This window comes from Actinia tenebrosa, unplaced genomic scaffold (genome assembly GCF_029948245.1).
Source record: "Actinia tenebrosa isolate PJP-AT-01 unplaced genomic scaffold, QUT_ActTen_1.0 PGA_scaffold15__27_contigs__length_11533743, whole genome shotgun sequence".
Classification (NCBI taxonomy): Eukaryota; Metazoa; Cnidaria; class Anthozoa; order Actiniaria; family Actiniidae; genus Actinia; species Actinia tenebrosa.
The window spans coordinates 4379715-4407356 of NW_028292575.1; the positions used below are offsets into that span (position 1 = coordinate 4379715).

A 27642-nucleotide genomic window follows, 5' to 3' on the forward strand; every position below is an offset into this window, starting at 1 on the left:
CTATTATTATTAAATTCTAAAATGTTCTAATATGCACCACTGATAAGCTAAATAATAAAGTTAAATGCTGTCTATTACTTTATAATACATTGTAAAGCAGGTAAATATTGATAAAACTTGGTACTAAATATAAATTTATAAAAATAAAATTGCTGCACTGTTCTTCTTTGAAGTATTGAAAGATGTAGATGTATGTTAAATAATAATAATTTGCACTGAATCCACTAAAAGCAAGGAATAATATTCTTCTTAAATGTTTCATAAAAACTCTTCATGTCTTTCAGCACAATGTATTGGACCAGGTATAAAATAATTGTGTTAGGATATCAATATTGCACCAGATTCAATGATGTCATACATGAGTAGAGTTGGTTTTTGGTTCTCTACGTACTGTGCTTAGCTTCTAGGGTTGTCTTCCAGGTTTTCCGGTTTTCTTCTCCATAAAAACTAACTACTAAATTCCAATTTGATCAGGCGTCGAAAGCTTAAACATGAGCCTCTGGCTTGGGAGACTGAGTAATTACTCCCTGCACTCGACGTAAAATAAATTTACATATTTGTCTTACATTTCCATCTACAGATCCAGTTCTTGGCTGTGATTTATACTGCAAGTTATGCATTATACCATGATGATTGTGGAAACCCCAGGTTCTTTCTTTGGCTTCAGTTGGGATATGGAATGACACTGATGATACTTTTTTCTCACTTTTATATGATGACATACATTAAAAAGGGTGATGAAAAGAACAAGAAAGTGCAGTAACAATACTTCACCACTTTTAGTTACTTAGAGTTACACTGATGATACTTTTTTCTCACTTTTATATGATGACATACATTAAAAAGGGTGATGAAAAGAACAAGAAAGTGCAGTAACAATACTTCACCACTTTTAGTTACTTAGAGTTACACTGATGATACTTTTTTCTCACTTTTATATGATGACATACATTAAAAAGGGTGATGAAAAGAACAAGAAAGTGCAGTAACAATACTTCACCACTTTTAGTTACTTAAAGTTTTGTACCTAAAATTGATGACTAAGCCTTGCACATTTAATTTGCAAACCAAAAACTAGGGCTAAATTGAATGAATAAGACACAGTTCTCATTGATATTTTGCATTATTACATAAACTGGAAGCAGTGATTTAAAGATTATTACAATAAGAAACACACAGGATTGAGATAAACATCATAATGTTGTATTAAAAAGTGACCAGGTGTACAATAAAACCATTTGATCCAAATTGTCTTCTTTAGTTTGTATTATTCTGTATACTGTCAAGCATCTAAATCATTAATCATAGAGTGTTGTGTATACTTTAGTACATTTATATCTTACTGCTTTTACAGATACAGTTCTCAGTGGTGGTTGTTCATACTAACTATGGCATACATCTGAACTGTGGTTTTCCTAATGGGTTTCTGTGGCTCCAGAGCGCCTACATGTGCAGCTTGGTTGTACTCTTTCTTAATTTTTACCAGAAAGCCTACAGTAAAGAGAAAAAGTGCAACTAAACACTCCATTACATTACACTTTGCCACTTGGCTTTGCTAATATATCTTCATAATTTATCAGAGTTTCTTTTTACATTGATGAATTCACTTTTGATTTTTGTTAGCTAAAGAAAATCATTTCCTCTTCATTAGTCTATGAATGATTTGCCCCATCCACCCTTTACAGTATGTAAAGTTGTTGTTGTCATAGATATAATAAATTAATATATCCTGGGCTCCTATTGATGGACTTTGTCGTCTTATGGTCTACCCTGAAATCTTGCAAAATAAAGGTTGATTTATCTTATTAAAATATCCTATAGTTTAATATCCAACGATTAAAGATTTAACTATACTGAATATTTTCCAGAGCTTGACCAGGAAATAAGTTGTTTTAATGTGTTTTTATACTGTTTACCCAACAAAGTATATTTATGCTCTCTTGGTATACCTTTTGAATACAACTGTGACATATTCAGTTATCTTCACAGGGGCAGATCCAGGGATGGTGAAGAGGATGGCTAGGTACCCCCTTTTTCTAGCATTCCAGGAAAAAGCTTTGTAATAGTCCCCCCTCCCCTCTAAAATTAATGGATACGTCAGTGCTTAATACTCCATTTTACAGTTCCGTTCCAAGCCGAGGCTGGAGTTTCTGCGCATGATAAAAAGTATAGTTTTGCTATGCGCGGAAGCTGCAGCCTCGACTTGCAACTATTATTTGTGGTCACTCGAACGGAACTGTAAAATGGAGTATTGGATCTTTTCAGTCCTTTGTGGAGAGGAACATACATTTCAATATTCTCTTCCCTATGTTTGATGCCATTTTCCCCCTTCATAACTTTTTGGCAGTTTCTCCCTCCATAATTATTTATTCAGTCCCGTTGCTTCTTCTCCCTGTCTTTTTTTAGACCTTTCTTCGCTCATGAAAGAGGAAAACGCCAACCCGTTATTACAAGTGAAATGCCTTAGTCAGTCCAGAACAATAGTTACTGATTCAAATTGGATAATTTCATTTATTTTGGAAAATAATATTGTCTATAACTTGCCAGTCTATCCCAGCCCAGCAAAAGGTTTCGTTGTTACATCTTTAGATCTTAGCGTTATCTTAGGTCAATGCCAAGGGCATGCGTCGGTAATTAGAAATATTTATAGCTCTTGTATTGAGTCTAAATCTCAAGGAATACATAAACTAAGCTTATCAAGATCTGTTTTGTTAACGTGCTAGTCATTGGTTCACATTTAATCTTGTTAATTATATATAGTTTCAAAGTCCACTTCTACAAATTTCTAGAAAGATCGGGTTTGCAAGTACTTGTGGTACATTTGTCGTTGAACACCTGTCTGCATACGGTTCATTTATCATAACAGCTATTTTTGTCTTGTATGGCTCAGTTGGCCTGTACATTCATTGTTACTTATATGTCAAAACATAAAGTAATTTTCACTCTTTCTGTAGCTTGAGTCATCGCCAGATCTTGCATCATTCTCAGTTACTCATCCCGGATTTCCTACCCCCCGAGTTAGCAAACTGCGCAATACAAACAAGTTTGTTCCTGAATGCATGCACATGGCCATAAAATACGTCATATATATATAGTAGCGACCAAAGGCTTTAAATAAATGCTCATGATGCCTTGTCTATACCCATTCTTCCTCCTGTGTTTGCATAGCATATGTTCGTAGCATTTCACTATTCGTTACAACATTTGTATCCAAATACTGTGCAGAAGCTACACTTATCAGTGCTTGTTCCAATGTCTTGGCCGCGGTACACGATCTTTGTACTAACAGTGTCGTATGGGAACTTGGGTCAAAATACAAAACCTCTACCAGCTTGGATGACCAGCGCACTCCCTTGCGCTCCGCTGAAAACTTCATTGATCTGTTGATGGCAGTGTTTTCAGTGCTGTATTCATATGAACCAATGTAGTTTTGCGCCATTATCTTAGTCAGGTCAGGTCTTGCCGTACGTACGTCGAGTAATGACAGAGTTAATAGTATACTGGTTGATATGAATAAGCTGATTCATTGTGTTGTGTATACTATAGTTTGTTTCTAGCTTGTTAATAATAGATGAGATGCTGGCTCAACCACAAGACTACTTTATTTGTACTAAACGCCCACGTAATCCCGTCTCACGCGGGACATCCCAAATAACCATGTCGACAAAACTCTGATGTCCGGATTGTACAGATCGAGGAACACCACTAGTTTATCCATTTTTTTCCTTTCTTTTAAAAAGTAAAAAATTGCTGCTTCATGATCAAGACTTTAGTGTTTATCTTTCTTATGAGACAATAAGATGAAACGTTAACCATCAGGTGTTCCCGCTGTGTCATTCAACACTGCCCGTCGTTCATCGGGTCAAATATAGAAATATATTATATATAATTGAAAACTTTATCTCTAAATTTAGTTGAATGCGATTATTCGTGAAGAAGACAAAAATAGCACGCATGGTAGGTCGGTCAGTCGGTTTGTGGTTGCCGTGACCTTGATCTTGAACCGTTCAAAATAACGATTTCCGTGGAGAACTACTTACTCTTGCCTTGATACGTTCAGACAGGCAACGATGCAGTGAGGACAAAGTCTAAAATGTAGGTAAATAAAACATGAGCTAAACAAGAAAAAAAACAGCATGGTTTCTATGCAAAAACAAGTATTATTTGGCTTACCGCTGACCCCTGGTCAGTCAAGATCAGTGCACCTAAATCTCCATGCACTACCACGTCTTTCATGTTTGATAGAATAAAACACTCGCAATAAAGAGCAAGGCTGTCTGCTTTGTAGCGCTAGAAAAAAAACCCAGGACATAAATCAGTTACCATCAAATAAATTCTTTCACCAGTCAGTCATAGATAACCATAGTAACCATCCAAGCTGTGGAAAACCTGAATCATTGACAAGGCTTACTTACTCTGGAACATTTATATATCTTTATCACATTTTTACTGTGCACGTTTTCTGATAGCAGCTTTTCGCAGTGACGTTGAAGAGCTTTCAACTTGAACACGAACGAAGCATGGAGTAACTGAAATGAGAACACGACCAGGATATGTAACCGTTATTCAGCTTATCCCACACGGTTAAGCTAAATTACCTCGACCAGTTTCCCAGCGTGCTTTGCTGTTATGTCGTCTACTCGTCCCGTGTACACATGTTGCATCAAAAGCTGTTGAAATGATATCAACAAGCCCATGGATTATTATAAAGTAAATATTTTAGTTTGAGTCAACTGAAGATGGACCTACCGAGAAAATGTCATATTTTATATCCGGGATCTCGATACTCGAATCCTGATGATCACGTGGCTTCGAAGAAAGAATCTCCTGCAATCATCACGTGACAGCATCAGTTATATATTATGTTGTAAACACTTGACGGCAAAAACGTTGTATATAAAAATAAAAGATAGAAATCAAGTAGAAATATTTTTGTTATTTTGATAGTAAAGCCCCCTAGATTGTTGAAAATACACCTGTTTTAGTATATACTGAAAAGGAAATATCAATAATTAATAAATAAAAGTGTGAAGAAGTACCTTAAAAGCACTAGAAGCAGCTGTCAGGATGATCCTGTGTCCGTAGAAGGGTTGATTTTCAACGATAAACGTGACGTCAGCCATTTCGTGATTGTTCACGTAATTGGCACCTGTCAATCACAATTATCTTAATTGTCAGGTGCACGATGAGTAGGGACTTAATTTACAGTTATTTTACTACCTATCTTTATTACTTCTGTGGTTGTGCTCGGTAGTTCTTTTATCAGTGGCAAAAACTCGTCACCATAGCAACTGGAGAGGACAGAGGCCAGTTCTTGCAAAAGCTCTTGATCCTGTGTACAATCAACACACAGATTGGTGTAAATGAGTTAACCATGATCTGACAGTTATAAGGCATATAGTCTCACCTGACATTCCTTGAATATCGTAAAGAGCAAAGTGAGTCCATCGTCACAAAATTCAGCGGTATAGTCCGATTGTGAAATGGAGTGAAAATCACGTAGTAAACATCGAATCTGTGAAGTCATAGATGACGTAATGTTTAGGTTGTAAGCTTGGAAAAGAGCTTGAGACCAGCAGTGAAGGTTCCATGATACTCCTAGTAAGAATAAAAGAACCAATGTCATGAAGTGTGAATTGCTCGGAAAAAAGATCAAAAAGGAGCTTAGAAAATACTCACCAAGACTTCTTATCTCCATAGCAACGTCTAAATAGCCATGTTCACAACTATGATACATGGCTTCCTATAACAAGAGATCAGGATGTAACATTAAGACTGTATCATACTGACGTCATAGAAGCCGAGTACGGTCCCACTCACCCACCTGTAAAGCTCTGCATCTTTTCTTACTTAGAGAACGTTTAGCTTTATCCAGGCAAGATGGTGACCCTGTCAGAAGGTTGTCAAAGGGTTACAATACAATACAATATTGTTTTTATTTCGCACTTTATACTATAAAAAGTACATAGGTGGTGATCCAAATCAATTAAATTAACTAATAAATAAACTAATCTTCATTCATAAGTTGATTATTTTATATTTTCTCTTGTCAGCATGCATTAATAGATGTATGTAAACAGTTGTAATGTTTTTGGTCTGTCGTCTTTCTTTTCATCATTGTGAAGAGTACTCCATAATTTTGAGCCAATATTTAGTCAATTCTTAGTCACCTCTAGAAGCATTTTGTAGAATTTTAAGTGAACAAGCTTTCGATGCCCCAAATCTCGTTTGCATAATCGCTTGGGCTAATGACGCTATATTCTCTCCTTCCACCGGAACATGCACATCACCCTGTCTACAGAAGTTACCTTCAGCTAGAATCTCTGCTAATGACATCATCTCATCTTCTTGAGTAGAAGGAGCTTCGGCGAGCGACTTTCGTAAGATTTTACGATAACCAAACGCTGCAGCCGCGGCAAAGGGACTACCAAATCCAAGTTTACCAACACCAACAGGAAAAACAACGTTAACATCCGCCTTACGAGCACACAGCAAAGCGACCAGGTCATAGTTACCTACATTCAGCAAGGAATACATGGTGAATAATAAGTAAGCTATTTTGCACCACATCATTTACTAGAACCATTCACCTGCTGTTACAGCCATTTGTAACGGTGTTTCCACTCCTTCACTAATGTCACTGGTATCGAGAGCACCGTCAACATTTGCGCCAGCATCCAATAACATCTGACAGATCTTTAAATGTCCTTTTGTTACAGCAAAAGATAGAGCCGTCCATGAAGAGAGACCTGGGTCGCATAAAGGGTAAGGTTTTTTGTCTCGGGGAACCTGCACAACAAAACAGATTCTTAGTTAATGAGGGATTTAAGCATCCTAGATTTACTTGATGTTAAACTACAAGGGCAGGGCTAGTTCACTTTACCTTGGTGTCCAATAGGACGTGATTGTTCACCATTGTTTGAACAAGAACAGTGTTCCCTTGCGCACAGGCATACATTAGTGGTGTCAAGCACTGATAAATAAAACAAATGGTTTTCATTCGCCATTGCCCCTGATCCTCCTTATACAAGAATACCGCCACTTATCCCCCATCCCCCGCCTCCCTATAAGGAAATTAGCTAAGATGCAATTTTTATACCCTTTCGTCCAATGAATTTCCTTCGTTGTTTCCAGAGATCGCAAGTGCTTTCGATACCAGATCGTTTCGTCCGCTAAGGAGCATGCGCAATCCAAGGTTCATTTTGAAGGACATTTCTGCCTCTGATGACGTCATTGCCCTTGAAGCGCAGCGAGAACTGTCAGGCCTACAAAAATAAAAGATAATCATTATACAACGTTGTGAAATAACTCATTGACAAGCGTACAATACTCATATATAGTATAATGTAATTGACAAGGCTTACCCAAATACTCGGTAATTACAAATGTTAAAAGGCAGGAGTAGTCTTGCTGCTTGTCTGACGTCATCATCATCCACCATACCACTAGATCTGTGATCTGCATGGACACCAGCCACTCGAATCCATTCAGTAAGAGGTGGAAGACCGTGATGAGTCCTGTACCGGATACCGCCGCAACAACATTAAGTATTATTGATACAATACAATACAACTGAATATACAATGAGATTTAGAGAAGCCGATAGTGGACAGCGGTATATTCACGTGTACTGCTTGGGGTTACACCAACTATAGTTACCTTTTATTGTTCCACAGTATGTGTATTGGGATGTTACTGTCCTGGTTGTGGTGGCAGGTCATGAAATAAAATAGTGTATCCAGTGCACTTGGTAACCACTCCACTTGACATAACATTCGATTCTCTTTATACTGGTCCATCTGACTGAAACGATGTTGAACACGAGGCAATATCTCCTTCAACTCGTCCACAGAACTCACACAAGTCGTAATAAAGTAAGGTTCGATGGCTTTCTTAGGTTTAGTTGTAGATTTATCACCTTTATAAGAATCAAGTTTGCTTAAGTTCAAGCATTAAAAGATGGTGTATCAGGCTTTGACAGAGTATTGACAGAATGCGTAACCAAGGCACAATGACTAAAGATACGTATAAAATAGCTGTTATAAATCTCGCGTTCTTATTGGTTGGCAGCCCGTGCATTATAAGAGCACACAGCACACACGCGCACTTTCTATTAGCTTTCTTCTTAGTACTCTAATTAGTATTTTTTAAACGACAATAAGACAGTCACATATGTAGATATACCTAACTAACGTTAATCACTTAACATACTTTTGTTTCTGCACGCATAAATCTCGAGAGTATCAATCAATCCAAAAGATGTTCTCCCCGATAAAAGGTGAACGTACGGTTGATACAAACACCAGAGGTCTGGGTCAGAATTGATGCAATCTTCAATCATCTCAGGAGTGACTTGGTCCACTGTATCTGCGCATTTCGGTATATATTATAATATATTATTATATATAGTGTATTCGATAATAAATTCAACTAATAATGATAATAACAACGGCAATAACAGCAATTAATATCGTACCTTTAGTAAGCAGCACCGCTCTGTACACAGTTTCTTCTGCTATGAATTCCAATGCAGCTGACAGGTAGATTGCGGCGGCATCATAAACACGACGTGAAACTTTCATTTCAACCAACCAACCAAATATTCTTCCTACTGGAAATATGAGTCCACTACGAGCCCTTTTGCATCGTTGAAACTGCTGCTCTCCGGATGTAGAGTAGAGTAGAAGCGCTTTTGAAGCAACTTGTAGACAGTTTTTAGCCAAAGATGGTGAGAGTATTAATCGAAGACTCGTTTGTAGCTCGCGTTTTGTGCATCTTTCCATTTCATGCGACAATCTCTCTGCTTCTATGACGATCCTAAGCAAGGGTCTTTGTAGCAAGAAGCACACTCTTTCTATCGTTTGAGGGGATATGGCTCGAAAGTGCTCGCGCGCTCGACCGAGCCTTAACACCTTTGATACATCGTTCAAAGACCAGGGGAAATTGGCAGAGAGATCTGGTAACATTGGAAGCCATGTGTCCCATGATGTTGACTTATTACGATGAGTTGATGTGAGTTGAGTGTGGGTATCTGTTACAAGTCCAACAAGCCCTGACATAACTTGATATCAAGCGTATCGTCCCAGCACTAGATGCACAATCCAACAACATCGGTACGTTAGGTTTCGCATCTCAAACATTCCTTTATTCCTGTTGATTCAAAAAAGTAAACATTGTCACTAATTTGACTGACAACTTCAAACAATTCAATTTGCTATCAGTTTGGGTACAAAGGAGGAATGTTTACTGCCGATTTACTAATCTTGACAGCTAGATGCTTCACTAATAGCCTTTCTACAGGTGATCGTGGATTAATCAACATCAAACATACCTGAATAAAAACTAATGAGAATTGCACGAAAACCACCCTTAGCCTCCCCTCCCTTAGCCTCCCCTCCCTAGTCTTTCAAGTAAAGGCTAACCGTCCCATGATGCATTGTGATTTGATGCCCGCAGTATCAGCGGTCATCCCCATTGTCGTGTAAGAAACTCGTGCATTCGATTGAAAAATGGAGTCATTTTTACCGGCGTTTATCGACGCTAACGAAGAAGATCAGGTGAATATATACACTAGAGTACTGAAATAACCGTCTTCTGAATCGACCTAACGATATTATGTCATTACAGCAGAAGATGAGCAGTAAATTCATAACTTAGATATACGTGTCTTTTGACTTAAAAAATCTCTTCTTCTCATGGTTGTTGTAAATTCATTTCAAATGTTAATCTCTTGATAGAAATATAAGTCTATTGTTTTTGTCCAAAGGAAAATGTATTGAAAAATCGAAAGAGATCTATGGAAAGTAAATCCTATCCGACCAAGTGCAGTAAATGTTAACAATCGTAGATGATGTTGTTGATATTCATTTTGCTTTATATAGGTTAGAGAAATAAGATCATATTTCAAGTCAAATGATGACAGTATCAGTGAAGAAACAGTATCTCCTCTTCACGAGGAACTCTCTCAGCTGTTAGACTATTGTGAAGTTTGTTTTAAGAATGAAGCAGGTGAGTTAATGAGTTATGAAGTGATTGAATTACAAGATGTTTGTACTAATGATTTATTGATATCTTTCACAGAGATGGAGAGTGTTATGAACAGTATTCTTTATTTGGTTCTGATAGTCACCGAACAAAGAGATGAGCTCATCAAAAAGTGCTGTGATAAACTTTCAACTATGCTGTCATCAGATGATCCTACTGCATCTGCAAGATTACGGATGTAAGCAACCATGCCTTCATAATATTATATATGATGGTAGTTTTATAATTTTCTATATTATGAAGGCCATTCCAGGATGTTGCTCTGTTATACACCTAATTGAAAAATCATTGTGGGGTTTAAAAAAGGTTATGTCATCAAAGCTAAGACCAAAGGGGAGCATGGGAAGACAAACAATATTATGCATATTGCAGTTTTCCCTTCCTGTTCACATTTTATGCATCATGGCTTTGGCATGTTGTTAATCTAGCTAGGTTGTCTGACTTTGCTCTACTGTGCATTTTTACATGTCTATATGCAATAATATAATACACATTTCGGAGTACCCAAAATCCTTTTTGGTCTTAGCTTCGATGATATGACCTTCTCGAACCTTACTACGTTTCTTCAATTAGTTGTATTTAGTTGTTCTATGTTAGGTTAGATGGTTTTGTTGTTGCTTGACTCTTCAAACATCATTCACTCCTAACATGATCACTCAACACAGAATCATGATGATGGTTTCAAACTATTTCTCATTGATTTTATTTTGTTGATAATAGTTTGTCAGTGTTGTTCAGCGGGCTTCAAGAAAGAGATCCCATGAGATACAATGTTTATGCAGCACAGTTAATGATTGCATCCAAAGCAAGCCTTATTGATGAAATTCCCACAGGACTAGATCTAGTGAAAGAGTGGTTAAACATGTGGGGAAGTGATGCAGATGGCAAACGCCACATATACAGGCTATTGTACAATGCTCTTATTGATGAGCATCATAGGTATGTGTGATTTCTTTTAGATCTATGGTACAGTTATTTGCTGTTAAGATAAATTGTGTGCTTTTGAGTATAAATGTCTAATAATTATTGGGATAATGGCTATTGAGATAAAGGCTATCACTGTAGTTAACTGCAAAGTGTTTTTTCTTGTTCTTTCCATTAAAAGTGAGGAAGCATCTAATGTGATGATTGAGCTGCTAAGTACTTACACAGAACAAAATGCATCCACCGCAAAGGAAGATGCTAAGAGTTGTATTACTAGCTGTCTGGCTAAACCAAATCTCCTTATTTTGGATAACATCATAGCTTTGAGACCTGTTGCTTCATTAAAGGGAGAACCCATTTACAAGGTAACTGAATATAATTACAAAAATCTTCAAATTTGATCAATTCCTTAAACAACCTCTGTACCTATCTATAACAGGGCATGGCTAACTCACAGATCAAAAACTTAAAAAAACTCTGGGCTGATCTGATTCAGGACATGGCTAACTCACAGATTGAATTAGAATTAGAAAATTTAACCCAAGACCATAGAGATAAAAAGTGCACTATCACTAAGCTACCTTTCATTGAATTATGATAGTCAAGAGTTGTTTATTTCTACGATAAATATGTTCAGAATGAGGGTAACTTAAGTCTTTTTCCATCAGCTTTTAGAAATATTTGTCTCTGGTCATGTGCAAGATTACATCAGCTTTTATGAGAGTAACAAGGAATTTGTTGATTCTCTTGGTAAGTGATTTGACAATCATTCATGAATAAAATAACAAACACACCAAAAAATGAAAAAAATAATCATATTATTCCGATGTATTTGTAAAGGATGACGTGAGCGGGTTTTGATACCCTCATCAAACATGGTTCTCGACCAATCGTAGTGCAAGTACTATCCCAATTATTTCATTGTTGATATCATATGGCCCCTTTTCTATAATGGTTAAGCAATAATTGAAGAACAGTCCATAATGCTTCACATTTGATATCTCAAAAATGACCCAAACCAGCCACTGGTAGGCTGTGCAGTTCTTCCCAGTGACAGTTGAGAACCATGTCAATCTATGTTTGGCACAGTCAAAAGTTATATTTAGGCTAGCTATATTTTTTGTTTTAAGTTTGGTCGGTGTTGAATGTGACTACATTTATGTACATGTGTTTTCAGGACTATCCAATGAATTGAATTTGAAGAAAATGCGTATTCTGACTGTGATGGAGATTGGAGTAAACAAGCATGAAATATCATTTGATGAGCTCGCAAATCAGTTGGATATCAATGTTGATGATGTAGAAGGCTTTGTTATTGAAGGTAGGAAATGTAGTTACCTCTGATGCACATACCATGTACAAAGGATAACACAACATGTCATGTTTATCACCAATCACTACTGAACTACAGCAGTGGCACCCCTCAATGTGAAGGCAGTACCTATGGCAGCTACTATAAAGGCAATGTATAACCCTGGAGCACAGCTCTAACCAGTTTGAATTAATAAGGGTTGATTTAATTGAGAGCTAGGAGGGAAGAAAAACTAAATTAAGTCGGGAAGAATTTTCAATATCACTCAGAGTGATATAGAGAACCAACCAACTCAGGTCACATGCAGTGACTAGGAATATTTAATGTTGGACCTTCAGAGGTGAGAAGCAGGCATTTTACCGCATACCATCCTGAATTCCTTCACTTGAGTAGTGTAGGTTTCAAGGAGTTAACTTGCTTTATTGTTTGATGTTACAGCTGTCCAAACATCACTTGTTAAAGTCAGGCTTGATCAGATGAACAAAAGAGTAGTTATCAGGTTAGTATATGGGTAATAGTAGACAATACGACCCCCAAATCTGTGTTGCCTGACACCACTGTCACCATTACATTAGCAATTTCCTATTGACAACCTGCCATCACACTACCTACACTGAAAATCACTAACAATCTACTGTCACTTTTTCAAAATCTTTGCTTTTCATGCTTTATCTCATGTTTATAAATTTCATTTATACACTCAAGAAAGACATGAATTGAATCTGTGTATTTCCCCCATTAGTTCTGTAGCTCCAAGAACCTTTGGTCAAGATCAGTGGAAAAGTCTTCATGGTCGTTTAGTTGAATGGAGAAACAACTTGGTATCAGTCAATGCAGGTCTCCAGAGTGTTGTTCCTGCAATTCAAGTGTAATACTTGCAATAATTGATTGAGAAATAAAAGTATTATAACACCAGGCTCTATGTGTTTTTTGATTGATTTTTTTAGTGGTCTTGTATATCTTGAAAAATTAAAAAGAAGAACAAAGCTATGCCAGATAGACTATTTTGCCCAAATGATTTTAAAAGAGAACCTGAATAGAGAGCAGATTGGGCTGCTGTGGCACTGTCATTCACTCTGTCATTCCCTCACTGTAGTCCATGTACTTGACATGACTTGAGTAGCAGTAGTCAGTCCAGTATATATTTCAAATGGAAATGTGGGTAGATCTGAAAAATATATCTTTAACTCGGAGCAAAAATATCTTTGAATCTATATCTTGACTGTTTACTGAATAGAAGTCCGTGTTGGGCTTCCTGTGGAATACATTAGGTAAACCCATCAGATGCTATTGTCTTGCTTATAAAAGTCAATCCTTTATGCTTTCGATTCAATCAAAAACCTCTGCGGAAGTGTTGACTCATACAACTGATATTCCTGGTTCTGTACCGTCATATACACAATGTCTTCTCCTACGAAACATCATCAAAACTCTGATGTTGATGAAGTAGATCAACCAAACGAACAACAACCAAAATCAACAGAAGATCACGCCCAAACAACAGCTGAACACGAATCTATTGATGCGGTAAGTCTATTATGTATGTATGTATGTACATTCTATAGTATATGGGCTGTTGAAAGAAGTTGTATGTATAATCATATCTCATAATTATTACTGTTTACAGACGCCCGTACAAGGAAATACATTACGTCGAGTACGAATCCAAAAGAAAAATAGCCGTTATTACTTTCAGCATCCATATTTTAGACTGTTTATTGCGTACTTTGTTATCTTCTGTAACTTTCTGATCTACGCCGAGGATCCAGTATCTCACAGTGTTGCTCCATGTACTCTGCCTGTGCTTGGGAATGTCTACTCTTTCGTTGTCAACAGGTACAATAATAATCGAACAGTTTCTGCTATTTCATTTCAACTGTGCATGACGTGACACAAAGCCATTGAACTGTTACTTGCTAGCGATGCAAGTTTGACTGACAATAGGCTCAGAGAAGCTAGGCTATATATATGGCTCTTATTTCGGGTTGCAAGCCATCATACCTGTTCTTGCTATCTAGTATCTATATTCACATCGGCACAGTAAGGCACCAACGTATTCAAGGTATATTTACACATTTGTTTGCAATATTTTCACTGCATATACATACTTGCCATATATCTTACATTTCATACTAAGTCAAACTGGTTATAGCTTTTAGACATATAATGATCAGAGCTGTGCTCCTGGGTCATACATGGACCATATAGCAGCTGCAAGAGGTGCATTCACAATGTTTTCATTTGACTAAGCTGAGCTGCACCACTACTGTGGTTCCCCCAGTCTGTTACACTATACCAAGTGGGACACTGGAACACCTTAAAAGTACTGTCCAGGCTGATTCAGGACTGCAACAATACATTTCTATATTATTAGCTTATATCTTAGTCTGTTATACTGAATGGAACACTGTGACACCTTAACTACTGTACAGCTGACCCAGGACACCAATACATTTCTATATTATTAGCTTATATCTTAGTCTGATATACATACTGAATGGGACACTGTGACACCTTAACTACTGTACAGCTGACCCAGGACACCAATACATTTCTATATTATTAGCTTATATCTTAGTCATAATATATACTGAATGGGACACTGTGACACCTTAACTACTGTACAGCTGACCCAGGACACCAATACATTTCTATATTATTAGCTTATATCTTAGTCTGTTATAATGAATGGAACACTGTGACACCTTAACTACTGTACAGCTGACCCAGGACACCAATACATTTCTATATTATTAGCTTATATCTTAGTCTGTTATACTGAATGGAACACTGTGACACCTTAACTACTGTACAGCTGACCCAGGACACCAATACATTTCTATATTATTAGCTTATATCTTAGTCTGTTATACTGAATGGGACACTGTGACACCTTAACTACTGTACAGCTGACCCAGGACACCAATACATTTCTATAGTATTAGCATATATCTTAGTCATAATATATACTGAATGGGACACTGTGACAATACAACTAATGTACAGTTGACCCAGGACACCAATACATTTTTATATTATTAGCTTATATCTTAGTCTGATATAAGGAAAGTTAAAACTACTGTACAGGCTGACCCAGGACAATAGGTTTGATGCCTTTGAAGTAATTGTGAATGTAGATAAAAACAAAAGTATGGGTGCCTTGCAACACACTTCTACTCTGGTTCAAATCACTTTTCTTTTTATGTTAGATGTTTATGTGTTAGGTGTTTTATTAACTATCATGGGAAATGGAGCTCCATGCTGCCCGGTTGGGGAATAGTTGGATAGGGGACTCCAGTGGCTGTTAAATTTGGACGAGGCAATAGACCCAGTCCGGTTTGGTAGTCGTGGGGTTTTTCGGGTCGGATTGTTCCATGACTGGGGGGCGTGGAGTTCCATTGCCTATAAATTGTATAGCTGCCTGGTTGGTCCCATGTCGGGGCCTGTCCAGTTAAGGTATAACTGGAAGGTTGCCGATATGGGGTTGATTGGGGGCTGTATGATTGGTAAAACCACATATTAAGTGATTATTATTTATTTAATCATTATTAGCACAATTATTATTACCTTATTCACACATATTTATTTATTTAATTTATCTTGCACTTGCACTGGAATCTTTTAGCTTCTTTTTGGTTTATGAATAATAATTATGTTAAACATACCACAGGTATCCCAGTGGAGGATGGGCTGCATTGAAGGTGTTTATGTGGATTCTTGGAATGATAATTGGCTTACTGGTTGGAAAGTTTATCATCCATAAGATTCTTTTGAAAAAGTAAGTATTATATATATTTGTGACGTGCAACCAGGACTGGGATTTCTTCTGATAGAGGAATGATCATTAATATAAGGGAATGATCGTTGATATAAAGGAATTATCGTTGATACAAGGGAATCGTTGATAAGGAATGATCGTTGATATAAGGGAATTATCGTTGATACAAGGGAATCATTGATAAGGGAATGATCGTTGATATAAGGGAATTATCGTTGATACAAGGGAATCGTTGATATAAGGGAATGATCATTGATATAAGAAAAGTATTGTTGATACAAGGGAATCGTTGATAAGGGAATGATCGTTGATATAAGGGAATTATCGTTGATACAAGGGAATCGTTGATATAAGGGAATGATCATAAATATAAGGAAAGTATTGTTGATACAAGGGAATCGTTGATAAGGGAATGATCATTGATATAAGGAAAGTATTGTTGATACAAGGGAATCGTTGATAAGGGAATGATCGTTAATATAAGGGAATGATCGTTGATATAAGGGAAGGATCATTGATATAAGGGAATGATCGTTGATATAAGGGAAGGATCATTGATATAAGGGAAGTATTGTTGATACAAGGGAATCGTTGATAAGGGAATGATCGTTGATATAAGGGAATGATCGTTGATATAAGGGAATTATCGTTGATATAAGGGAATGATCGTTGATATAAGGGAATGATCGTTGATATAAGGGAATGATCGTTGATATAAGGGAATGATCGTTGATATAGTGCGATATAATATTTTACAGGTTGATGAGGCTTACAATGTTTCAAGAAGACAAGGGATCATGGATGATCATGTTTTTAACGACCATCACCTTCCTTTACATTTTATCTATCATATTTAATGCGTTTATTGGTCTGGGTGGCAGTTCAGTAGCCGAGTATAAAGTTACGAGTTTTCTTGGGTTTGTGAATAAGACTTTTATGAAGGCAGCAGGACTGGGCACATGGATGGGTGATTTTGTGACCGCCTGGATGGTGACTGATATGATGCTTCAGGTACAGGATACTGAGCTATTTTATAAATTGTAATTAGTATATATAATACTACTTGGAGGTATTTATCGATATTTTCTGTTGGCTCTCGCAGGACAAACTCTATCCACGCTGGAACAAGAGACTTCGCAAATGGTGGAGAACAGGCTGGAACCGTATCATCATGTTTTGGGTTGTGCTCTTCGTTACCACGGTGATAGTTACCACAGCAATCACTACTGATTATCTGAAATGGGATTATCTGAACCATGACTTCGTAGCAACGAACGAACTTTCAAGAGCATTATTGGCCTCTTTTATCTTGATTTGTGACTTATCCATTGTTATGCAGGTACAGTACGTACTAAATGTAACAAGGTCCCTTCCTTCAATTACTGACATAAATTTGCTTTCTGCCGTAGGATTGGGAATTTCCACTTTTTCGTGGTTCACTAGACATCAAGCTGCCAGGTATCAATGTAGCGTCTATTCGCCTTTCACTTCCACGGTTTCTTAATCGCGAAAATTGGTCGGTACACATCACAGGCAAGTGGTTTAACTATGGCATAATTATGCTTGTTATCATCCTTGATCTTAACATGTGGAAAAATCAGATCTTTTATTCACCATATGACTTTGGTCAATACACCAACTCAGAAGGTAATATATTTACTATAGAAGACAGATCTTTCCTTGCGGTTGCAAACAAGACAATGGTGAGTTGGGAATGGCGCAATAGTCACATGACAACTTCAAATCAATCGTTTGCTTCCATCGACCCCAAGATGAATTCCAAATACCTTGGTTTTTCCCTGGGCGTGAAGGCCATTGCCTTCATCCCGTCCATCGCCGCCTTTATTATCTTTGGATTATTAATTTGGTTTTATGGACGAGAAGAGTTTGTGGTCGAGAGAATTGTTGTGGACGGAGCACCAATAGAGGGAATCGTGGTGGAATCAGAACTCATTCATACAAATACAAATGAACCCACTGAAACTAAAGACCTGTTTAAGCAAAAGAAATATGAAGCTGCTTTGGAAGAAGATGGGCCTTCTCCTGCTAGACTAATAAAAATAACATATGTATAGAAGTATGTAAATGATATCTTCCTGACAGATGAATCAAACCTCGGGTGTAGCCAATTATGCACCGTTTTTTATAAAATATAGCATGAGGCGGGGTCTTTGGCCTCGAGGTCTGTTGCAAGGAAAAGAGGTTTTTCAAATGAGGCCTTCAGTGCGAGTAACATTTTCATGATTATTGCATGTATAATGTTGAACTGTTAAAAAGACTTGATTCGCGTCAGTGTCGTCGCAAATATTGGCTTATAGCACTCTTATAGCACTTAAAAGAGGTTTGGATGTCACGCTACATATGGCGTTACCTCTCACAGCATGACATCTGGGATATTGCTCGCAGCTGTACCTCAGATAGTGAAATGGGAAAACTAAACATTACGTACGCCACAAACAATAAACAAACTTCTTTTTATTAGAATAAGATTTTTCTAGCAATATTTCCTTTCACACGGATGCAACTTGTGTGCCTTCTGAAGAATATTTTAACCGAGCGTGTTCCATGGATTGACGAAACTGAAGGTCTGATGCCTACCCGACACACAGTCGCATAGTTATACATTGCTTGCCGCTAATACCCATATAATTACTTTCTTGCTTATTTAAACAAGCCGGGTGTAAGGTGCTTACGCCAGTCAAGGTGTAAACATGTGTTATTTCTAGTGCCGGGTGTTAAAAAGCAATAACATTAAAGATCAGTGAGTCGTTAGTGAACTGAATTTGTGTTTCCCACCTGCTCCCTATTTCCCTTACGTCAGTGATTTGAGGGAGGGAAATTATTCATTTTTCAATACGATGAAAACAAACTATGAGTCAACGAGAGTATAGCAAAAAAAACCCCAGTAGACTGGAAGGTTTTTCTAATAACTATTTAAATAACTCTAAGTTAATTCATGCTAATATTTGATTCGATCTTTTTTGACTAGAAATTCCCTTTTTACAAACAAATCTGTATTCTTATTTGGCTTCAAGTCTCCTAATTTTCGTTTAAAATATGCGAATGTTTGGTGGTGGTCGGTATCCTTTTTTAAGACAAACCCTTTGCAATAAGGCCCAATACGATCACAAAAGAGTTCGAAGTCACTCATCTTTTTCCGCTGAATGAGGCAAGAACCTCTGGCCAATGAATCTGCGCAGGGAAAATCTCCTTCTCTTGGTAAATCCATTCCACTGAACTTGATGTAGGACTCTGATTGGTTTTCAGTAAATATTTGTGTTTTGCCCAGTGGAATAACTGGGTTCTGAGGGATGTGAGAGAGATCTTGAGTCACTTGGTCTAATGGTAAGGTTGAGATTTGCGGTGACTGAGTAGGAGTGAAGTTTTCACGATGGACGTCCGTATTAGATGACTGTAGTTCTGTAGCCAAATGATTGTTGATGTCTTGTCCAAGTTTCAAAACGAAAATATAAGACGCAGCAAGAAGAGCAAGGAAACCGACAACGAAATTCTTTCGTGTCAGATAATTCATGATGTTATTTGATTCAGGTATATTAATATTCCATACTACTTTGGTTTAAAGTGAAAAACTAACTACAGTCATTCTAACTTCTTATAGGATATTTTAATTTGGTTTGATCTCTCATCCCATCTCGACGTGCTGTGATTCAAATTAATTAGTTGGCTAATACTCCAAACTCCTCCAATTGGCGTGTAGGTGAATTGTTATTTGAGTCACATAACAGGTGGATATAGTGACGTCAAGACGCCGTCCTATTTATTACTCGAATCTAGAAATTTAACCAAATTCAGATGAATGACGACAGAAATTAAAATACCATATTTGCGCGTTATTACGTTATCTTCTTGCATCTAGTTGTATTTCGTCAGATGGTGTATAGAGTCCCTAGGTCGGGTAGTTCCATTTATTAGATAACTGTTATTATTATATAATTACCAATGAAATATCTATTTTTCTCTATTTCGAAAAATTGATATCTTCACACATGAAAATAACACGTTATTTTCACGTGTGAAAATAACACCATTGCGATGGCTATTCAAAAATACACGGAAAGAATTGCCCGAAAAAGCCAAAACATACTTCATTGATAATTATATAATAAACAGAATATTACATGGCCGCTTGGAGATACGAAATTTATCTTCTCGTGTTGAAAATCTCTCACTCGTTCGCTGCGCTCACTCGTGAGAGATCTTTTCAACACTCGAAGATAAAATTCGTATCTCCGCGCGCTCATGTAATATCCTCTATTTATTTGAAATGCCACGCATTTTTACGAACTAAAATTTGCTATCAATTAAAAGTACACAAATTGTTTGTGTTCTAATAGGCGGCAATATATCAGAGGTTTAGGAGATCCCTAACGATCTATATGCGGTTATAAACTCGTTAACCACCTTATTTGATGGTCAAATGAAATCGCTCTCTTGGCGCATCCATCAAAACCACAATAAAATCTAATTTGTGGTGTTAAATCAATTTGAAGACCTAAAATACTATTGGTAATTTGTAAGAATTCTAAACCATTACTGCATACTGATGGTACGCTCTTTGTTCAAAAGTAAATATTCTCATAGTTCAAGTGCTTACATGCCGCATGTGTTCTACGTCTAACGGAACGAGTGAAGGACAGATCATTCGATACTGAAGAACACACTGTGTGTGTCATGGCTTCCCTTCAAAAGAGGACGGAAGGCATTGATGATCGACTGCTTTCAGTTATGGTAAGATCGATCATTTACTGCTTGTACACTACTGCCGGGCTATGTACATTGGTATCTTTATCGTTATCAGCATCTATCATATATGTTGCATAATATCATAATCAGACTATCAGCGCTGAAAAAAAAGTTAGCTTCGTTTGCCGTTCCAATAAAAGAATGAAATAAAATAAAGTATTTTTTAAAAACCAAGAACCAAGATTGTAGTGAGTTAAATTCGCGTAGCGTTCGCCTGATTTTCGCCTTTTAGGCTCCTAAGCAGTTGTTTTATTGAGATTATTATGAACCTAATGTAGGAGGAAAAAACCTTTTCAATCTGATTTGAACTGATTTGCCGGTTGCCAAGACCCCAGCTGAATGTAGCTGCTTTGCTTTACTGTGCCGGTTATTTTAGTTTTGCTTTGTTCTAGTATCTTATAGTATTTCAGTCAAAACAACATGCATAATGAAGAGCCAGGCCAGGCTAGTGAAAGACTTTGCCGTATAATTTATTCATTAGTGCAAAGCATCATGGGTTATGTATAAACTAGACGATACTGTGATTTGTGGATTTGTAACGATCACTAAGTAGTATTCTTGTTATCTCGTTATTTATTAGTAAATTCAACACCTCGCGCCTTCAGTGTATTTCATCAACAATATTCAAACACATCGCACTGATTGTTCAATAGCTGTCAGAGTATATGAATAATTCTATTCAAAAGAACTCAATCCTGTTCACAATATGCATGAACATGATCATTGTAAATATTAATTATTATTACTCTGAACAATTTTGCAAGATATATTATTGCTAACATCCAAGTGATAGTTGGTTATCTCTGGACCCTCTCTGGCTATGGTAAGATATCTAGTTGCTATAAGTAAGATATGTACGAAGGCTGAACGATTGATTGGTTGAGAGGAAAACGTTTTAAATTAAAAATATCGATAAACGGAAGTTTCTGCGACGCCTCCAAAAACAAACCTTTCATTCGCATTTTGAAAACTATTCTCTTCTAAAAAATAATTAAAAAAGGTAGAATTGAATGGATTGGCTCAGCGCGATGATGTTGGCTGATTACTTTGTACATAGAGCCAACAAACTTATCCTCGAATTAGCATATGACATTTGAGCTCCGGAAGAAAAATATGGAAATGCGGATGAGACACAAAACATCTTTGCGAAAATGATCGGTAAAAGTAAAGCCACGAAGGTCGGCTGGTTTGATTTGTGAATCGGGAGAAATGTTTATATACCTTTATGGATCACTAGGATTTATACAAGATGAATGAAACCTTGTTACTATTCTGATTTCAAAGCGTCTTTTCAGATCTGTTTGCCGCATAAACAGGTGAACTAAATTGTAAGGCTGAGAGATCGATGAGCCGTCCGTCTATCAAGATGGATTTCGAGGTATAGATCAGTAGTTATTTATCTCATTATTAAGTGTTACTGTATAATATAGAATCACCAAGGACGAAAATTAACCCATATGTTTTGTGCTTGTATTTGATACGTCATCATAATTTAGTTATGAAGAATCGCTTGTAGGTAGTCAGTCAGTAAGTGATGCATGAAACTGAAGTCCAATGAATTGTACGATTAGTGCCTAAAGCTGATCAGTTGATATATATGTGGTCGATACTGATGTAAGTTAACCGGGATCCACAGATCCTGAAGATTGAATATAATATACACACCTAGCAGAGAGAAATATATAATTTTCTGTAGTTTGTCTTAATGTGATGTAATTGAATTTGTTGTGATTGCCTTTTTACAAACAAATTGATGCTTAGTATAGATAAATACATATATTGCAAAAACTCAAATCATTCGTGGTGGACCGTAACACGTCACGGTAAGATGAAAAGTAAATAACAGCGGTAAATACAACTGTCTACATAACACCAGCTGATTAGCGCACTATATATATATATATATATACGCGTGTAATATCTCGAATATATATATTTATAAAATATTTGAGATTTAACGCGCGCGCTAATTGGCTGGCTACCGTGTATATATCAGAGAACAGAGACACGCTCACGCGAAATCATTTTAAAATATTTTACAAAAGCGATATAAAACGTCCGCTTGTGTCTATATACTGTGATATAAACACGATGGAAGCTGTAGAGCATTCGAGAAGTCAAAGAAACACTCGGCTACGCCTCGTGATTCTCTACGACTTCTCTCTTGCTCTACAGCTCCCATCGTGTTTATATCACAGTATATAGACACGCGCGCCGTTTTATATTCCTTAAATATATACACTCGCAGGAACATTGTAATATACATTTATACATATAGACAAACAACTGATTAGATGTAAAAACTTGAATGAAATGAATAACTCTTTACCCGGTCCTTCATATTAAAATAATAAAAATTTTTCGAGATGTTGTATCCGTGAAGAATATCAAAAAATGTGATTTGAGCGCAATGAGATAGTATTAAATATATATTAGAGAAATGTTAGGCTAAAAAAGTGAAAATATATCAATAAATATATTTAATTAATATCCGATACATAAAAACCTTAGGGATTTGACGTATCTAACATAAAAGTAGGGCATAAAAGTATTTTTCTTAACTTTCAATATATACACGATCATATTTTAGGAGTCATCTCATTAGATAGTTGTATATATACATAAATGTATACTACAACCTTTTTGCAATCGAGTATATATATACATATATTGACTATATATACTTTATATACACTATATGTAATATTTCAAAGCCGACAATGAGGACTGGACGGGATTTCAAGTCTAAGCGTGAAGCAATTAGCGCATTCTGATTGGTCCAAACACATGAAAAACTACTAGAGAAGAGAAACACGGCGCGTGTCTATCTGTGATATTAACACGCTGGGAGCTGTAGAACAAAAGAGAAGTAGAGAGAAACAGGCGTGTCTGTATACTGTGATATTAACACGTTGGGAGCTGTAGAACAAGAGAGAAGTAGAGAGAAACAGGCGTGTCTGTATACTGTGATATTAACACGCTGGGAGCTGTAGAACAAGAGAGAAGTAGAGAGAAACAGGCGTGTCTGTATACTGTGATATTAACACGCTGGGAGCTGTAGAACAAGAGAGAAACAGGCGTGTCTGTATATTGTGATATTAACACGCTGGGAGCTGTAGAACAAGAGAGAAGTAGAGAGAAACAGGCGTGTCTGTATACTGTGATATTAACACGCTGGGAGCTGTAGAACAAGAGAGAAACAGGCGTGTCTGTATATTGTGATATTAACACGCTGGGAGCTGTAGAACAAGAGAGAAGTAGAGAGAAACAGGCGTGTCTGTATATTGTGATATTAACACGATGGGAGCTGTAAGCTCTTTATGTATAGGGGATACCCTATGGGGAACAGGTCTGTATAGCAAATGCTTGACTCACATTTAAAACTTTGTTTTATTTCTAACCTTAGAACAAACTGACGGAGGAGCAAATAAAAGGTAAGATACTCAAAATATTCAGTGTCACTAGCGTAGGGAAGGGGGGGGGGGGGGGGGGGGGGGGGGGGGGGGAGTGAAAAGTGTAGTATACTGTGTCTATGATTTACTATGTTATATACTGTAGTATCATATTATGAATAAGACACTATTATCCAAATTAGTTTTTTATTTTTATTTTGTTGATTCACAGAATACGAGGATGCATTTAACTTTTTTGATAAAGATAAAAATGGTTACATAACTACGAGAGAACTTGGCGCCATAATGCGATCTCTTGGACAAAATCCTACAGAAGTTGAGCTCCAAGAGATGGTGAACGAAGTAGATTATGATGGTAAGTGCATGTGATGATGATGATGACTTCATTGGTGGTATATTGACTACGTGCAATTATTTCTCGATAGGCAATGGGGTTGTGGACTTCCATGAATTCGTTAATATGATGATTAATCAAAACAATAACACGCTAGACCAGGAGGAACTACTAGAGGCATTTCGCACTTTTGACGGAGATGACAAGGGCTACATATTTACCAGTGAAATACGTTACGTTTTACGTCATATGGGGGAAAATATATCAGAACAAGTTATCAATGATATTCTTAAAGACTCAAATCATGGTAAAAAAAGAAAAGTTACATTTGAAGGTAATTACTCATCCTAACTGACCCTTATTCAAGCTCTACTTACATCATATATATCAGAACAAGTTATCAATGATATTCTTAAAGACTCAAATCATGGTAAAAAAAGAAAAGTTACATTTGAAGGTAATTACTCATCCTAACTGACCCTTATTCAAGCTCAACTTACATCATATATATTTTTTCCTTTTCAGAGTTTGAAAAAATGGTTAAGCCTGAACTCTAGACCGACGATCATCTCATAGGAAATGGTTTTAAGAATGATTATATTTGTTATTCCAGCATGGATGGTTCTTACCTACGCGAGAGTCAAATCGAAAATTTCTATTTGTTTTTTTTTAAGTCATGCCTCACACATACTATCATAGTGTTATAAGTGTTGAAGATAAAATGGGGTTAAAATGACCTGTCGTCTTTACACTTAGCAGCACCGACAATCAGCACCAAGAAAAACTAAAGATGCAAAAAATGACGGATTTACTCAAATGACACGGAGCATGAAAATAACAGATATTAATATAAGCGTTTCCTGCTATTTATGCAATTTGTGGTATTACAGAGTATTATAATGTGTCAGGCTTGGCGTTTGATGCCTTCACACTGCATGTCTTTAGCGGTAGGGTTTGTTTTTCGTAACAATTGTCAATTACAAATCATAGTAAAATGTAACATTGAAACCATTAACAATTGCTGGTTAAAATGGCCGACTTATTTTGGGGAAATTTTTCAAAAATAACATGAAATAAAAACAAATTTGAAGAGGTGAAGGCTTAAATCTGTTTTTATCACCAGAAAATAATGACGTTCGAGGAATATCATTTGCCTAATTTTTCGCAAGTGGTGCTCTAAGATATTCTAACTTAAAAATGCGATAAAATGTGATGGTCATCATTCTTTATTTCGAGATTTTGTAACATTCCATAATGACACTTTTCTAAGGGAAGACTGAGGTTTGTTTTCCAAAAATCACAGTTTTTCAGCTCATAAAAAAGAAAAAAGTTTCGGTCGGTCTACGTTATTGTATTGAAGGTAACGCTACTTGGCACGCATGGTTCAGCGATAAATATTCATAGGGTACAGCTATTCAAAATAGAATGACCGTTGGTAGTATAGGACGTTCATGACCGAAAATACGGATAAGAAAACTCTAAATAGCATGTATTGCTTCAATTCGAAATATATGAATACTCGTTCTCTTTAGCGAACTGCGGACCCAGTAGACTACAGGTGCTATTCATTTTTAGGAGGTGCCTTAAGAAGTGGGCGGGTATTCTCTACTCGCTCCTCACAAGGTATCCTGAGCTCATGTTAATTGTATCAATTGATAAAACTCAAATATCCTCTTGTTTATTGTATAATGTCATTTGTCCTCAGCTAAAATGAGATTTTTTTGCCCTTGATTTTAGGAGGCTTTAAATTAAATACAATAGCATATCTAGACTTTTGGGAATCTAGAGAAGTGCAGTGGTAGTGGACTTGCCTCTCACCACTTAGGTCTCAGGTACCAAAATAAATTGCCAGTAAAATTTGTTAGATCTCTCCCAAGGTTTTCTCAAGGTTCTGTGGCTTTCTCCCTTCTGCAAAACCTAACATTTAGCCATTCCCTGACTTAGATCAGCCCAGAGGTTGTTTCCGTAAGTTGTGCCCATACCCCAACAAACTAACTTATTGAATGTAAATACTCACTAGCTGATCAATATCTTCTCTTGATAAAACAAATGATACATTTTGGTTTCTGTGCAACAGCAGATAGAGTAACAATGTAGCTTGATCATGTTGAAGACCACTGGAGGAGCAAAGTCACAGTTAATGAATGTTAACAGAAAATATTGGCAAAATACCAGTAACTGCTGTAAATCTTGCTTTCTGATTGGTTGGGGGTGTGAATTTTTTTCTTCAAAATAATGGCTATCATAATTTTCCTTTTATAGGAAAAACAAATAGCTTGCTTGCTTTGGTGCTTTGATAGCACTTGTAGAAGAAGTGTTGAGGAACTAACTATTCTAGAAGTCTTGTGTTCTGTTAATCCCTGCACAGCTTTATATAACAATACACAAAATATCATGCACGTTTTTTCTATTTCTTTAATCAAATGTTCATTACATGTACATAATGTATATAAGTTCAGCATACAGCATACCTGCATGGAGTGGAATAAAGTTGTTCCAGATTGAATTGGAATAGACTATCACTTGTATTGTCTGACCTAAAATGACCAGCAGCAAAAACAAGTAAAAACCTAATAATATTTATTAAGGTATATTTCATTATGAGCTAAATGCATCAATCTGGTGATGACATTACTTATATCCAAACCTAAACTACGATACCTTTGGAATCATCCACTTTTAGTTATAAATAACAACTTTAGTTAAAGAAATTGCCAGTCATAATTGATCTTGGTTTATCTTTATCTTCCAGTATGTCATGGCATGACCATACATTTTTGGAAATCACCAGAAAGCCTTTAAAACACATACACATGCTAAAAGGGCTCCAATATAAATTATCAAACAGAGAAACATTGATTAACCTTTATAAAACTAAAAGGGCTCCAATATAAATTATCAAACAGAGAAACATTGATTAACCTTTATAAAACTAAAAGGGCTCGAATATAAATTATCAAACAGAGAAACATTGATTAACCTTTATAAAACTAAAAGGGCTCCAATATAAATTATCAAACAGAGAAACATTGATTAACCTTTATAAAACTAAAAGGGCTCCAATATAAATTAT

The 27642-nt window shown here is 36.6% G+C and overlaps 5 protein-coding genes across 7 annotated transcripts in view; 4 read left to right on the forward strand and 1 right to left on the reverse strand.

Annotated features, from left to right (window-relative positions):
- The window catches only part of LOC116304037 (very long chain fatty acid elongase 4), a 4082-nt gene extending 2834 nt beyond the window's left edge, over positions 1-1248 (forward strand). The window contains exon 9 of the mRNA XM_089030274.1: positions 581-1248. Coding sequence (XP_088886400.1) covers positions 581-763 — 183 coding nt within the window. The 3' untranslated portion in view covers positions 764-1248. The remainder of the gene's footprint in view (positions 1-580) is intronic.
- A 1243-nt stretch (positions 1249-2491) lies between these two features.
- Positions 2492-27642, reverse strand: part of LOC116304033 (ankyrin repeat and BTB/POZ domain-containing protein 2) — a 33655-nt gene continuing 8504 nt past the window's right edge. The window contains exons 2-21 of the mRNA XM_089030271.1: positions 27041-27106; positions 26587-26686; positions 8477-9150; positions 8212-8367; positions 7660-7918; positions 7365-7517; positions 7100-7265; positions 6884-6973; positions 6591-6789; positions 6309-6515; positions 5825-5889; positions 5680-5743; positions 5408-5598; positions 5221-5332; positions 5040-5149; positions 4750-4827; positions 4599-4670; positions 4416-4529; positions 4174-4290; positions 2492-4088 (exon numbers count right to left, since the gene is read on the reverse strand). Of these exons, the coding sequence (XP_088886397.1) occupies positions 4008-4088; positions 4174-4290; positions 4416-4529; positions 4599-4670; positions 4750-4827; positions 5040-5149; positions 5221-5332; positions 5408-5598; positions 5680-5743; positions 5825-5889; positions 6309-6515; positions 6591-6789; positions 6884-6973; positions 7100-7265; positions 7365-7517; positions 7660-7918; positions 8212-8367; positions 8477-9059 (2817 nt within the window). The 5' untranslated portion in view covers positions 9060-9150; positions 26587-26686; positions 27041-27106 and the 3' untranslated portion in view covers positions 2492-4007. The remainder of the gene's footprint in view (positions 4089-4173; positions 4291-4415; positions 4530-4598; positions 4671-4749; positions 4828-5039; positions 5150-5220; positions 5333-5407; positions 5599-5679; positions 5744-5824; positions 5890-6308; positions 6516-6590; positions 6790-6883; positions 6974-7099; positions 7266-7364; positions 7518-7659; positions 7919-8211; positions 8368-8476; positions 9151-26586; positions 26687-27040; positions 27107-27642) is intronic.
- Positions 9465-13195, forward strand: LOC116304035 (eukaryotic translation initiation factor 3 subunit M). The gene is made up of 9 exons (XM_031713682.2): positions 9465-9557; positions 9882-10008; positions 10081-10222; positions 10765-10983; positions 11150-11333; positions 11637-11718; positions 12146-12289; positions 12719-12779; positions 13023-13195. Exons 1-9 carry the CDS (start codon positions 9510-9512, stop codon positions 13150-13152), a joined length of 1137 nt encoding a protein of 378 aa, XP_031569542.1. The 5' UTR covers positions 9465-9509; the 3' UTR covers positions 13153-13195.
- On the forward strand, positions 13562-18830 carry LOC116304050 (transmembrane protein 117). Its single transcript, XM_089030272.1, has 6 exons — positions 13562-13807; positions 13908-14116; positions 15951-16058; positions 16817-17069; positions 17161-17397; positions 17468-18830. Exons 1-6 carry the CDS (start codon positions 13682-13684, stop codon positions 18131-18133), a joined length of 1599 nt encoding a protein of 532 aa, XP_088886398.1. The 5' UTR covers positions 13562-13681; the 3' UTR covers positions 18134-18830.
- On the forward strand, positions 20645-25667 carry LOC116304040 (neo-calmodulin). Of its 3 annotated transcripts, none has more exons than XM_031713688.1 (5): positions 20645-20807; positions 24229-24256; positions 24447-24590; positions 24661-24903; positions 25095-25667. In XM_031713688.1, exons 1-5 carry the CDS (start codon positions 20751-20753, stop codon positions 25124-25126), a joined length of 504 nt encoding a protein of 167 aa, XP_031569548.1. In that variant the 5' UTR covers positions 20645-20750; the 3' UTR covers positions 25127-25667. The 3 variants fall into 3 exon arrangements, with proteins under 3 accessions (XP_031569548.1, XP_031569551.1, XP_031569549.1); XM_031713691.2 differs by lacking the exon at positions 20645-20807 and adding an exon at positions 21560-21645; XM_031713689.2 differs by lacking the exon at positions 20645-20807 and adding an exon at positions 21896-22200.

Bases quoted from the DNA above. Each gene is read 5' to 3' on its own strand.
- LOC116304035 (XM_031713682.2), top strand. From the start codon at position 9,510: ATGGAGTCATTTTTACCGGCGTTTATCGACGCTAACGAAGAAGATCAG. The intron at 10,223-10,764 runs GTAAGCAACCAT...TGTTGATAATAG, and splicing joins GCATCTGCAAGATTACGGAT to TTTGTCAGTGTTGTTCAGCG. The intron at 11,719-12,145 runs GTAAGTGATTTG...ATGTGTTTTCAG, and splicing joins GGAATTTGTTGATTCTCTTG to GACTATCCAATGAATTGAAT.
- LOC116304050 (XM_089030272.1), top strand. From the start codon at position 13,682: ATGTCTTCTCCTACGAAACATCATCAAAACTCTGATGTTGATGAAGTA. The intron at 14,117-15,950 runs GTACAATAATAA...AACATACCACAG, and splicing joins TACTCTTTCGTTGTCAACAG to GTATCCCAGTGGAGGATGGG. The intron at 16,059-16,816 runs GTAAGTATTATA...AATATTTTACAG, and splicing joins CATAAGATTCTTTTGAAAAA to GTTGATGAGGCTTACAATGT.
- LOC116304040 (XM_031713688.1), top strand. From the start codon at position 20,751: ATGGCTTCCCTTCAAAAGAGGACGGAAGGCATTGATGATCGACTGCTT. The intron at 24,257-24,446 runs GTAAGATACTCA...GTTGATTCACAG, and splicing joins GACGGAGGAGCAAATAAAAG to AATACGAGGATGCATTTAAC. The intron at 24,591-24,660 runs GTAAGTGCATGT...ATTTCTCGATAG, and splicing joins GAACGAAGTAGATTATGATG to GCAATGGGGTTGTGGACTTC.